At 33.6% G+C, this 13,385-nt stretch overlaps 1 protein-coding gene across 9 annotated transcripts in view; it reads left to right on the plus strand.

The window, feature by feature from the left end:
* Dmd (dystrophin) overlaps positions 1–13,385 on the plus strand; it is a 2,040,854-nt gene that overhangs the window by 478,208 nt on the left and 1,549,261 nt on the right. For all 9 annotated transcript variants that reach the window (XM_070040660.1, XM_070040663.1, XM_070040664.1 and 6 more), the window contains one exon: positions 2,907–3,025. In XM_070040660.1, the coding sequence (XP_069896761.1) occupies positions 2,907–3,025 (119 nt within the window). The remainder of the gene's footprint in view (positions 1–2,906; positions 3,026–13,385) is intronic.

The raw sequence follows: 13,385 nt of genomic DNA on the forward strand, positions 1-13,385 counted from the left end.
TACTTTTTTTCCTGATGTTTATCATAATAATATGTCATATATTGAATAACTTTGTTCCCTGGTAAATTGATTTCTGACAGTGTATGTCTTTATTGCTCCTCAATAGAAAGCCTACAGAAATAATCTCATCCCTGTCTAGTTCCTAGTTTTATTGGTTACATAATAATCATGTTATTCTTCTTATTTTTCCTGGAAACTAAAACACAGGATATGAAAGTGCCAGTCCTTGAAGATAGGGTTTGGGCACTGTTTCTGACCTTTTTTGCTCTAAGCTAGCACTCTACCACTTGGACCACAGCTATACTTCCAAATTTCTGTGCTTAATTGGAGATAAGATTCTGACAGACTTTTCTGCCTGGGACAGGCTTCAAACAATGATCCTCAGATTTCAATCACTGGAGTAGTTAGGATTACAAGTGTGAAACACAACACCTGGCTAAAAGTACCTCCAAAAAGACAACTTTCTGCCATGTATAGAAAGGAATCACTGACTATCTGATATTAATTATGCAGAAGTCCTTACACTTATCCTTTTTCCAATACAAATTTGTAATATGAATATTCTTTTACTTAAAATAGTTTTAAACAAGGAGAGATGTGGCCCAAGTGGCAGAGCATGAGCCTTAAATAAAAAGCCAAATGAGAACTTCAAGCCCTGTGTAAAAACCCTGTTATGAGCACACAAACAAACAAAAAATAGCATTTATATCTGCTTAGTAAAGATACTTGTTCCTAGTTTGAATGGTAATTAAAAAGAATTATTGTTGTTTTCCATATATAGAAAAAAGAAAAGCCAATGTTTGAAAATAATTATTGTTTTTTAGTCAATGTTCTAAACAAAATTCTTATTTATTTCTCAGGACAAATGCTACAATTGCCCCAGTTAACAAGTTAGGATGCTAAGACCTAAAGAGGATATATGATTTACCTAGCATTATTTGACTAATATGTGGAAGCTTTGGGATTTAAATTTATACTTTCAGCCAGGCGCTGGTGGCTCACGCCTGTAATCCTAGCTACTCAGGAGGCTGAGATCTGAGGATCTCAGTTCAAAGCCAGTCTGGGCAGGAAATGTCTGTGAGACTCTATGTCCAATTAATCACCAGAAAACTGAAAGTGGTCCTGTGGCTCAAGTGGTAGAGCGCTAGCCTTGAGCTGAAGAGCTGAGGGACAGAGCCCAGGCCCAGAGTTCAAGCCCCAATACCAACTAACTAACTAACTAACTAAATAAATAAATAAAATTTACACTTTCAAAAAGTAAATAAATTTATACTATCTCTGTAATGATGTTGTCTTCCTTAAAACTTGGTGACCTTTGGTTTAATTATGAATTATGATCTATTTTACTATTCAAAGCTATCTGGCTTTCCTCTACAGCTGGTTTGTTTTATTGTTTTTGTGCATTTAAAAACCATTATATATACCACAAAACTAAGAAGAGTAAGGGAGGTGGTGAGCGGAAGAGGGGGTGAGAAGGGAGAAGGGAATGACATTGATCAAAATGCATTATATTCATAAACTGCTTTGTGAAATGTCACCTCCTTTGTACAACTACTTAAACATTAATAAAAATCATAGATAGTTAAAAGACCAGTTAATTGCTTTTAAATTGTTAAATGTTTACTCATCATGGTATATGCAAGTTTCTTCCCTATTAGATTTTAAATATTTGTAGGATAATAACTGCCTCACAAACTACCTATATTTTTTCTACCTGTATGTTCTCATGGTGGGGAGACATAGAAATAGTTAAGAATAGAATAATTCTCTCCCATTTCCTGCCTGGGGAACCAAAAAATGTTTCTCTCTGTTTTCCATTTTTCCCTACTTTAACCACATTATACCAAAATAAATCCTTACAAAAACTTCAAAAATAAGATTAAATTATAAAATATAGTAGACATGAATAATGCAAGGAGTGAATATGAGCAGGACAGATTGCATGCATAAATGTAACCACCACATTCCATAATTAATATACAGTATTACAAAAGGCATAATGGCACTGAGAGTAGTGAGAAGTGGTTAGATTCTGGTTATATTTTCAGCTAAATATTGTGTGACAATGAAAGTCATCAAAGATAACTATTAAATTTTTCTGAGTAACTGTAAATTAGAACTTTGTGATTATTAAGGAAGAACAGTATACTAAATGGGTTTTGAGGAATAAAATGGAGATGAGTAGCAAAAAAAAACAGTTTTGGACACTTGATGCTTATGATCAAGTAGAAATACTAAATAAGCAGTTGAACCAAGTCTAGAGTTCAGGGAAGAGATTTGGTATTGATGTATAAAATTAGCAGTTACCTATAAGTGGCAACTATTCAAATCTGTAAGACTGGATAAAATTAAAACATTTTTCTTATTGGATAAACTATAGTTGATTATTTTCTTTAGGATATTCTTCATTTCCTAGTTTCATTGAGCACAGAATATTTTATCTTCTTAAGTTCTATAATGTCAGGATTCTCAAAATTTTGACTTTTTAAAACTTGAGATGTTATTGAAAGTTGGGGGCTGGTGACTCATGACTGAAATCCTTATTACTTAGGAATCTGAGATCTGAGGATCATGGTTTAAAGCCAGCCTGGGCAGAAAAATCCGTGAGAATCTTTATTTCCCATTAACCACCAACAATACCCCCGCCCCCCCCCCCCCGCAAAAAAAATGGAGCTGTAGCTGAAGTGGTACAGTGCTAGCCTCAAGCCCCAAAAGCTCGGAGATAGTGCTCTGACTCTGAGTTCAAGCCCCAGGACTGGCCCAAAAAAGAAAAAAAAATGTTGAGAGATAGTGAAAAATAAGGATGATGGATGTGAGCTATCCATTTGAACACCAATTGAATGAATTCTCATGGAATATTCTAGATTGATTTATATTTAATTTATTTGTGTATGTATGTGTTTCAGGCCAGACCTGTTTGATTGGAATAGTGTGGTTTCCCAGAAATCAGCCACACAAAGACTGGAACATGCATTCAACATTGCCAAATGTCAGCTAGGCATAGAGAAACTGCTGGATCCTGAAGGTTGGTGCATATCTGTTCTACCATTATTTTTAGTTTACTTTAAGGTTTTTTTCTTACTCACACCTGACTGTTCCATCTCCTAAACAAAGTATAGAAGATAGTGAATCATATGTTTTTCTATATTCTAGATATATTTAAAATGTTCTATCTTCTTATATTATCAAGTTCTCATTTTGCTTTAGCTTTAACACTGCTAATAACTAAAACTAATGTATAAAATTGTGGGAAAACTAAGGAAAATCAAAGAAACCTTTAGAATGTATTATGTCTCATGGCTGGAGCAAAATACTTTGACTCTAAACAATTATAAAAAAGTTAATGTTTTGCTAATTCTGTCAAGAGATTTGATAGACTAATCAACTATAATTAATTAGCTACTCAAGCCAATTTCATTCATATTCTCTACAAAAGTAAACATGGTTTACTATTCAAATCAGGAAATTGGTTTCTGATGCTTCTTCTGGTATAATTTGTCACTCTGAGGATGCCCCCTATTTGATGACCGTTCATTTTCTGTTTCTTTTGTTGACAGGAAGCCCTGTATATTTTCATTCATCAAAGACTTAATGTCTTTCATCCTTATCTCTGGCACTACATAGCCCTATCTTCTAGACACATGGATTGGAAGCATAGGGACATACTAATCTTTTTTTTCTTATAGGCTTTAAGATACATTATTGAAGTACTAGCTTTTTGGCAACTTCAGTCTGTTCTTACCTAGTTGTGAATTTACTACATTCTCAAACTAGAAACTTGAGAAGCAATCAGTGGGAATAATAGCAATATAATAGAAGCTAATATTTGGGAAGAAGCTTTGAAATACATGACACTCATAATGAAATAATCTTTGCAATACTTAGTACCAAAGCAGAGCATTCTTAATCAGTGATGGTGAGTTTCGTTATTGAAAAGTCAAAACATTGTCAACCTGGATCATTGCTACCAGCAAATGAAAAATTCAGGAAAGATTCAAACTTTCTGAAAGTGATAGGAAACTTTTTATTAGGAATTTTGACAGAATGAAATCATGTCATCTCTAGGTAAGAATGACAATGATTTTCAACCCAGTCTAGGTTTTTATTGAAATGTAAGGATCGAAGAAGATGAAGTCCCTTGAACTAATTCAAAGGGTGATTTACTGTCCTATGTTTGGGGAAAAACTACTGAGAAGTTCATGGAAATACTTTTGCCCTCTAGAGCATGGTTTTCTGGTGTAGGTAGCTGAGTTGAAGATCTTCCTTAAGCTAGAATGAAGCCCATCAATAATCCTTAGGTGAATAGAGTATTTTAAATATATGTTGCCAGGCACTGGTGGCTCATATCTGTAATCCTAGCTATTCAGGAGGCTGCGATCCAAGGATTACAGTTTGAAGCCATCCAGGGCAGAAAAGTCCCTATGAGACTCTAATCTCCAGTTAACCACCAGAAAACCAGAAGTAGAGCTGTGGCTCAAATTGGGAGAGTGCTTGCCTTGAGCAAAAGAGCTCAGGGACAGCACTCAGGCCCTGAGTTCAAGCCCTATAACTGCTCTTTTTTTTTTTAAGTCAAAAACCAAACCAAACCAACCAAACAAACAAACAAAAAACAACAGCCATATGTTGATATTCCAGGACCTCAGTGGACCAATAGGCTAACTGAAATGCATGTTTACACTGTCCTACCTTTGAGACCTTGTAATTTCATCCTCCATGTTATGGGGAGTTAAACATAAAAAGGTGGAAAGGATACTATAGAAATCAAAGTACAAATTCACATATTTTCAATTAGCTATTACATAAAAAGTAAGAAAACTCATATCTCCATTGACTTATATGCAGATGATCCTCAAAGTATGCTAGTTCTATTTACAAATTTTCAACTTCACAATGGTAAAACATGATTTGAATTTTGATCTTTCCTTGGGCTAATGGTATTCAGTAAGATCCTCTCTTAGGCTGTGAGGCATGGTTCCAAGTCAGCCACATGCTCTCAAGGACAAACAGCTGACATTGTACAGTGTACTGTAGAATGAGTAAACTGCCTGCCAGTTGGTTTAGGTATAGCAAATGCATTAGCTTTGCTGTAGTGAGAATTAAACCTATAGCGTCATGCATGTTAGGGAAATACTTTTTCCACTGATTTCCACTGCCCCCTACTTCACCCTACTCACACAGGCATTGGTTTTTATTTTTTAATTTTTTATTGTTATTGTAGAATTGATATAGAGAGGGGTTACGGATATTTGAATCAGCTAATGAATACAATTTTTGGAACGATGCCCCCTTTCCTTGCTCTCTCTCAGTTTTTACTTCCCGTCCCTCTTCCCTCTCTCCCCCCCTGCAAGATAGACAGTTCATTTTCCACAGTGTCTAGTGAGTACCACTGTTACATTTGTTCACCCTTTGTTCTACCTCTTTGGTGCCCCCCCTTACTCTCACAAATACAAACTAACAAAATAAGACAAAAGGAAAAGAAAACAAAAACAACAAAAATGACAATTAAAGTATCTCTTGTTTCTTTTTCTTGGAGCTCATTTAAGAAAATATTATTTTATATGATCATATGCACATAGCTATTGAGCCTTTGTCAACCACTGCTGTGTATATCCTCCTTTGGCCTCAGTGAATGTACAGAGTCCTATATAATTCATGTCACAATGTGTGTATGTGTGTGTGTGTGTGTGTGTGTGTGTGTGTATGTGTGTGTGTGTGTGTGTGTGTGTGTGTGTGTGAGAACCATTCAGTGTGTTTACTTGTAGATTATTGGCACATTCTAGTTACTGCAAATGAGGGAAACTATGCAACCTATGTTTCTTTGGCTCTGGCTTACTTTGTTTAATATAATTTGTTCCAAGTCTTTCCATTTCATTATTAATGGTGCATCATTCCTTATGATGAATGCATCAAATCCCATTGTGCATATATACCACCCTTTATAGATATATTCTAGTTATTACAAATGAGGGAACCACACAGCCTATGTTTCCTTGGCTCTGGCTTACTTCACTTAATTTATATTTTTTGTCTTTCTATTTCCTTACAAATTGTATCATTTTTTCTGATGGATGAGTAGTATTGTATATATAGCACATTTTCCTGCTCCATTCACCCTCAGAGGGGCATCTGGGTTGATTTCCTATCTTGGCTATGGTAAACAATGCTGCCATGAACATGTTTGTGCTGGTAGCTTTAGTCTGGTATTGTTTGTGTTCTAGTTGATAAATAACCAGGAATGACATTGCTGGATCATAGGTAGCTATATGTTTACTATATATGGGTAGTATATAAGTTTAGTCTTTTAAGGAACTTCCATGCTACTTACGTTTTGATACCATGATGAATATATTAATAGGCAACCTCATTTTAAATTGAGGAGCATTTCTTTTTGCTTTTGATGAATATACTTGGGAAACCAAATTATAATGACATCGTGAGTTTGCGTGAGGTGATTAAGTAGAAATGTTTCTTCTCTTTTGGATAATGCATCACTGAATATTGACTCCTGTGAATCATATTTTTATATATTCTTATATGTTTTTATATATTCTGTAGGTGATAATCAGTCATTCTGTCCAAGTTTTTGGCTCTGTGGGAATTAGTTGTGTGTACTATTTTTCAGTACAGGGATGTTTTGCCTCAATATTGACCCGTACTACTGCTTCATTAGTATTCTTCTATTCCAGTAATTAAGAAGGCAGGCATAATCCGTTATACATTCTGAAACAGAGGATAAAAATTATAGGTTATACATTTGAAGGATTAACTTATTAATGATTTTGTTTTTCATAAATCATAATATAGTAGTCAGTTCCTTATCCTCTTTTAAAATATTAAGAGTATAGTTAAAATAGACTGTGTTTTGTCTGACGGTGTTACTAAATGGTAGAGCACTTGCTGGTACTGGGTTCAATAACCAGGACTGAAAATGTAGTGAGGATGGTGATGATGATGATGATGATTGATGATCATTAAAATGGATCTTTTTCTTATTAAATGATAAAATGTCTTTCACATCTTTGTCATCAATTGAACCTATAGAATATGTTTTGTGGAATAGAAATACCTATATAAAGTATTTACATCATAATTAGGAATAGATTGGTGAATTTATAATAGGAATAGCTCTATGAATAATATAGTTTATGAAATAAAGAGCCTGCTATACCTAACATGACATACTTTCCTATGTGGAAAATGTATGTTATCATATATACTGTTTAGCCTTTAGGACAGATATTCTAATATATCCAACTTGAACAATTCAAAGCCAATCAAATATGATACAAAGTATATTAATAGTTCTCCAACCACTGGTTGTATTTTCATTTGGCCAATAAAATCTTAGATATAAAAGCATTTTCTATGATAGAGTCACTTATTTAATATTTGCAAGTACTAGTGTCAAAACTGAGAGCATCATGCTTGCTAGGCAAGTGCTCTACCACCTGAGCAACACCTGCAGCCTATATTTTTACATTTTGTAGGTCTTATGCTTCTGCCTGGGCCAGCCTCAGACCATGAATTTCTTATTCTTGCTTCCAGCAGAGATATGGTAACAGATGTGAAACAGCACAACTGGCTTGACCTTTGATATAGGATTTCACTAAGTTTTTGCCTGGGCTTGCAATTCTCCTGTGTCTCTGCCTTGCAATTAGCCAATTGCAATGTCAATTATTATTGAAAAAATTGAAAGAAAAAATAAGAATTTTTGTTTACTGATCTTTTTATTCACAAAAGAATGAATACCTTCTCTTAGAATCACTGACATATAGTACTCTTCAATAGATCCAGCAGGAGAGATTAATGTCGTTCTTTTATGCTTTTTGTAATAATTGCCTTTGAGATGTTCATGTTTTTATTTAAGCAAATATTCATTTTTAGCTTATGCACAACAGTATCAACTATTCTCCAAGGCAATTTTCATTTTGTATCTGTTGTACCCTTAGGAAGTTAATGAAACATTTTGTTTTATGTTTGATTGATTTATATTATTGTGGGACTGAAGCTAATACCAGCAAATATTTTTTAAGAATTTTATCTTATGCTTTTTTGATTGGGTTTATTTATATATTAAAAAGTCACTGAAACATTGGAAGCTTTCAGAATTCATGTCTATATACTTTAGTATACTTTCTTTGGCTTAGCTGATATTTTGAGACCTGAGGTTTGATTTCAAGTGGAACTACCTTTTAAAATAAGTAGCAGTAGGCATTAGCATAAGCAATTTCAGGAAATGTTTCTAGTGTGTTTAAATGTTAACATATGCAAAAAGAAGTACATCTAGGGTAAAATTACTTAATAATTTATGCATCTTTATGCTCACAGATATAAAAGGTTTTTCCCCTTTCGAATATATTCTATTGTAAGTCAAACAATTTACCTTCCATCAATTTTTTTGTATGATTTACATTGTACAAGCCTTGTAGGTTTCATATATGTTGTTTGCTTCCCTGAGTATCAAACAAATTGGTTTCTTTGCCAATCCATAAACATCTCTATATTAAGACAATGCTTTGTCAGCTTTTCCTTGTAAGTAACAAATTAAAGATGTTCTCTTTAAAGGAATTAAAAAAAAACATGGATAAAATGTGGCTGTTCTAGATGACATTTGCACATTACTGTAGAAAGCAATTTCCATTTGGGATATGCAATCTGATATGGAAATACCCTTACTTATTTACAAGAGTAACTTTGGAATGAAAAATAAATGATGACAGTTAAATTTGACTATCAACAGCAACAACAAAAGAACAGGAGGAATTGGGAGGAATTTTGTATCCTCAAAATGACATTTACAAACCAATTAGAGTTTGGTTTTAATCCACTTCATTTTGACTTCATGAGGATGGTGACATAGATTCTATTTTCTGCTTGGCTAATTCCTGCATTTCTCTGACTTGTTTTTAGTGACTTCCTTTGCAAGAATTAGCTCTGCTTTTGGAAAATTTTACTCCTGAAGTGAAGGGGCTCAGGTTTACATTCATGCATGCATGCAAGTTCTTCTTTTTAGTCTTCAAAAAATATTCAAAAAATACATTACATTTGTGATAAATCGCTCTAAGTCCTGTTCTTTTTTATGTGATTACTTTCTAGGAGTATTTCTGGAAGGAAGTCAGTAGAGATTGCAGTTGCTATAAACTTAAATTCTGAATTTCTGGGTTGGGAAGGTGGCTCAGTGGTAGAGTGCTTACCTTGCACACATGAGGCCCTGGGTTCAATTTCTCAGGACCACATTAGCAGAAAAATGCTGGAAGTGGTGCTATGAATCAAGTGGTAGAGCAATATTCTTGAGCTGAAGAGTTGAGGGACAGTGCCCAGCCCCACGACCTACCAAAAAAAATTCTGAGTTTCTTAGAAAAACAGTTCTGAGTCTAGTTGTTCTGGTGTGGAAAATATCATCATCTTCATATGATACCATCAAAATACTGTTCCTATTATTCAGCAAAATACATTTTTCCAAGATTTCTTTTTCTTAAAGAAGCAAAATGTAGTTTTTAAACCAAATTATATCACTTAATAGTGCTAAATGTAATAATACTAAAATATTTCTTTAATGATGAACTTCAGTGAAGTACAGTTGAAATGAACAAATTAGAGAAAGCATTATTGCATTAACAAAGGAAATGGTATATTAGATTTAGTGTTGTCATTTCGTTTGCTTAATGCACACTGAACACAAATTATTAGGAGAAGAATTTGGAAAATATCAGGTGAAATAATTTAAATATATATTTTCTCAGAGACTAGCATGGACTTGTAACAGGACTTAAGACAAACTGATGGCAGATAGAGAAACTCAGAGACATGTGATTAACATTTGGAGGCTACATATCACTGGAGAAAGAGTATTTATTAGAATATCTTTGGCTATTTTTAGCTTTTATCCTGAACCTGATTTTTTTTTACATTTCTCTTATCCATAGCAGACACATTGTATAACTAGCCTTGACTATCCACTTGACTATGCCACTTGAATGCATTTGAGTTAAAGGCACACATGCCAGAGTATCTGGAGCAACAAACATCAGCCTCATTATTGCTGCCATAGGAAAGTATATATTTTAGGGGAACAAAACAAGTAGTATTTTGCACATGAACATAATACAAAGCAAAATTTAAAAACATTACATATTTGTACCATTAAGAAATGCAAATTGAATAATGTATAATTGATGATAGACATCTGGATAGTGTATAACATAATTATATTAACATTAGGATATTAAAGCAACACTGTCCTAGTTCCTAGTGGAAAAATTGTGAATTTCTTGTTACATTATGTGAATTTACATTTACTCAAAGCCTCCAAATCCAGAAATGGGGAAAGGGAGAGAGGGAAAGAGGAAGAGAGGGACAGAGAGAGAAAGAGAGACAGAGAGAGAGACAGAGAGAGGGGGGAGAGAGAGAGAGGCAGACAGACAGGCAGACAGAGGAGAATTTGATAATATGTATGTACATTATTCTATGTTCACATACCATAGAAAAGCTGAATATTTTATGGTAATTTGGAATAATTACTAATAATTTGAAGCTATTTTTTGCCCTACTTACTCATTTTGATTGTTCAGATGACTAAAATAATTGAATGCAACTGCCCAGATTCACCCACTTAGACAAGGAGACCTACATGGCCTGAAATCATATTTTGATGTTTGGTATGACCCTTTCCATTTTCTTTTCTAGTTTATTGATAGACTTCTGGTTTGAGGCTAAACCAAGCAAAAACAAGTGAGATTCCATTTCAACAAACAAGCTAGGTATAATAGTTTATTCCTGTATTCTTGACTATATAAGTTAGAAGATCATAGACTGTATCAACCCTGGGTACAAAAGTATGTGAACTTATCTTAAAAATAATGAAAGCACCCAGATGTAAGTAGTTTATGCCTCTAATCCTAGCCACTCAGGAACCTGAGACCTAGAAGACTGATACTTGAAGCTAGGCTGGAAAGAAAAATCCAAAAGACTCCACTTTCAAAATAATCAGTAAAAAGTAAAGCTGAAGGTATGGCTCAAGTGGTAGAACACCAACAGAATAAGAAAACTGAACTATGATGAAGTTCAAACCCCATTACTGCATGCCCCCCCCAATAGATAAAGCAAAAGGGCTTGATAGAACACCTGCCAAATATGATTGGTCCTGAGTTCCAAATCATATTACTGCCTAAAAAAAAACAACCTAAACATTTAAAAACTATTAATATCATTTTATAATTGTTTTCTGTCACTTAAATATTCACAATGACTTGTTTAAACCCGCACACTTCTGTGGTAAAAATAGAGACATGATCTACAAAACATTAATGACAAGCTAACTAATATATTCTTTATTCCTTGATAACTCAGTTCAAAGTCAACAGTATCATGAACTCTTTCAGTTGAGCACAGTGTCCATAAAATATTATGTTATTCAGCATTGGAACTTGGTTGTTGTATTTCACATTATTGGGGTGAAATAACTTATAGATATCATCCATTAAAAATAATTAATTATGACTATATATACCTGGGATGTTATGTCTGGCTCACCTGAAAACAAATATGTGTGAAAATCCAAATAAGGTAATTGAAAATAGATTATGTTATACTTGCAATAATTCACATTTTTCTGTAAAATACATCAAACCTCATCCATGTTACAAATGAGTGATTGCAATTCATTATTTAAATTCTGCAGATGCAGTAAAAGAACTCCATTGCCTAAAGATACATATTCATTTTATTTTAAAATTCAACTTCCAGGAAAGAATGAAAATATAATTAGTTTATTTTTTCACAAAATCAAACTTGTGAAACCAAATTGGAATTTCTTGTGTTTGCTAAACAATTGTATGAGACACCACAAAACTTCCAAGTTACAGTTTGAACCTAGAAACAGCACTGGCAAGAGGTATTAGTTGAACACATATGTTTTTCAATTAGAAAATCTATATAAAATGTATGGGCTACTTCACAGTTAGAAAATAAAATCTATAGCAAAAATTTATTGGTTTACTATGATATTTGGATAGAATAGCAATAAATTAGAATCTTGGCTAATGCCATTTGATTCTTATTACATAGTAACAATTCTTATAACAACAGAATTTTATCATTACAAAAGGAGAGTAGAAATGTAATAATTTCGGAGTACTTAGATTTAAAAATGATAAAACATACTCAAATTTAGTGTGTTTTGATAAATTTGTGGGCTTAAAGAATCATATGATATTCCTTAGACAGAACATTATTACAGCTATTTAAGTGCTTGTGCATTTGATGGATTATTAAAATTGGAGAAGGTGATTGAGACTTGGTGCTTTTACTTTTTGAGAAATTATCAGGTATCCTGTAATAGCAATCTTATGAGGTTTTATTTCAATATTGCTGAATAAAATTTTACCTTAAATTGAAGAACAGCTTTGCCTTGAAAGATTTTTTTTTCTAATTTATTATTAGTAATATGAACACAAACATGCAAAGTACCTTTTGGTGCAAGGAACTCTAATTTGAGTAAAAAAAAACATGTTCTAAGTTATATATATTGCTATATATACAATCATTCCAGGTAGTTAACCTAGTTTTTAAGTGGGAAAGAAATGAGGTTCGAAACTTTATTAAAACCAAGGTCACACAGGCAATACAAAACTGAATTAAAATCAAACCCAGATTTATCTCTTTTCAAAGTGTACTTTTGTTTCTAACATAATTGCCTTAATAATACTATTTGAGAAAGCTTTATAAAAATTATTGGGATTTGTGCTCAAATTGTGACTATTTCATTGGTCTGGAGTGAAGACTTTGACCCCCCAATTTTTAAAAGCATATCAAGTGAGACTATCATGCAGCTGAGCTAAAAATAACTACAATAGAGCCATTGTTTCCATGAGCTATGCTTTTAAAAAGGATAAAACCCAGAAAATGTTTTCACAAGGTTTGTTCATACCTCTAGTATATTCTCCCTTAAGCAATGACTAAGCTTGCTGATCAAATCTTCAATTACTGAAGCATTGCTTATTACGAACAGACCTTTCTTTAATGAGAAATGGTTTATCCACCAGATAAAATAGAAATAGACTAGCTGTCAAGTAAATCTGGCCACCACAGCATTCTCTGTAGGATTAAAGAACTTGCCTTATCTCTTGTTTGCACAACACCCTGGGCCTCTTCCCTTTTCCCTTCCTTCCTCCTGCCCTCCCTCTTTTTCCCTCTCCCTCTTGCTATCTCTTTTTTCTTTGTCCCTCTCTCTTCTTTCTTTCCATTCCTCTCTCTATTCTTTCTTGTGTTCATCTCTCCCAAACCTGAGCTCATCCAAGCACTCATTCCATCAAAGGGCTGTCTATGTCAAACTGGTGAACTCTGTATAGAAGTGGTTCTTGTCTCTTTGTTCAGTTCTTTCTTTC

Source organism: Dipodomys merriami, unplaced genomic scaffold (assembly GCF_024711535.1).
Source record: "Dipodomys merriami isolate MVZ:Mamm:240054 unplaced genomic scaffold, mDipMer1.0.p SCAF_3, whole genome shotgun sequence".
NCBI lineage: Eukaryota > Metazoa > Chordata > Mammalia > Rodentia > Heteromyidae > Dipodomys > Dipodomys merriami.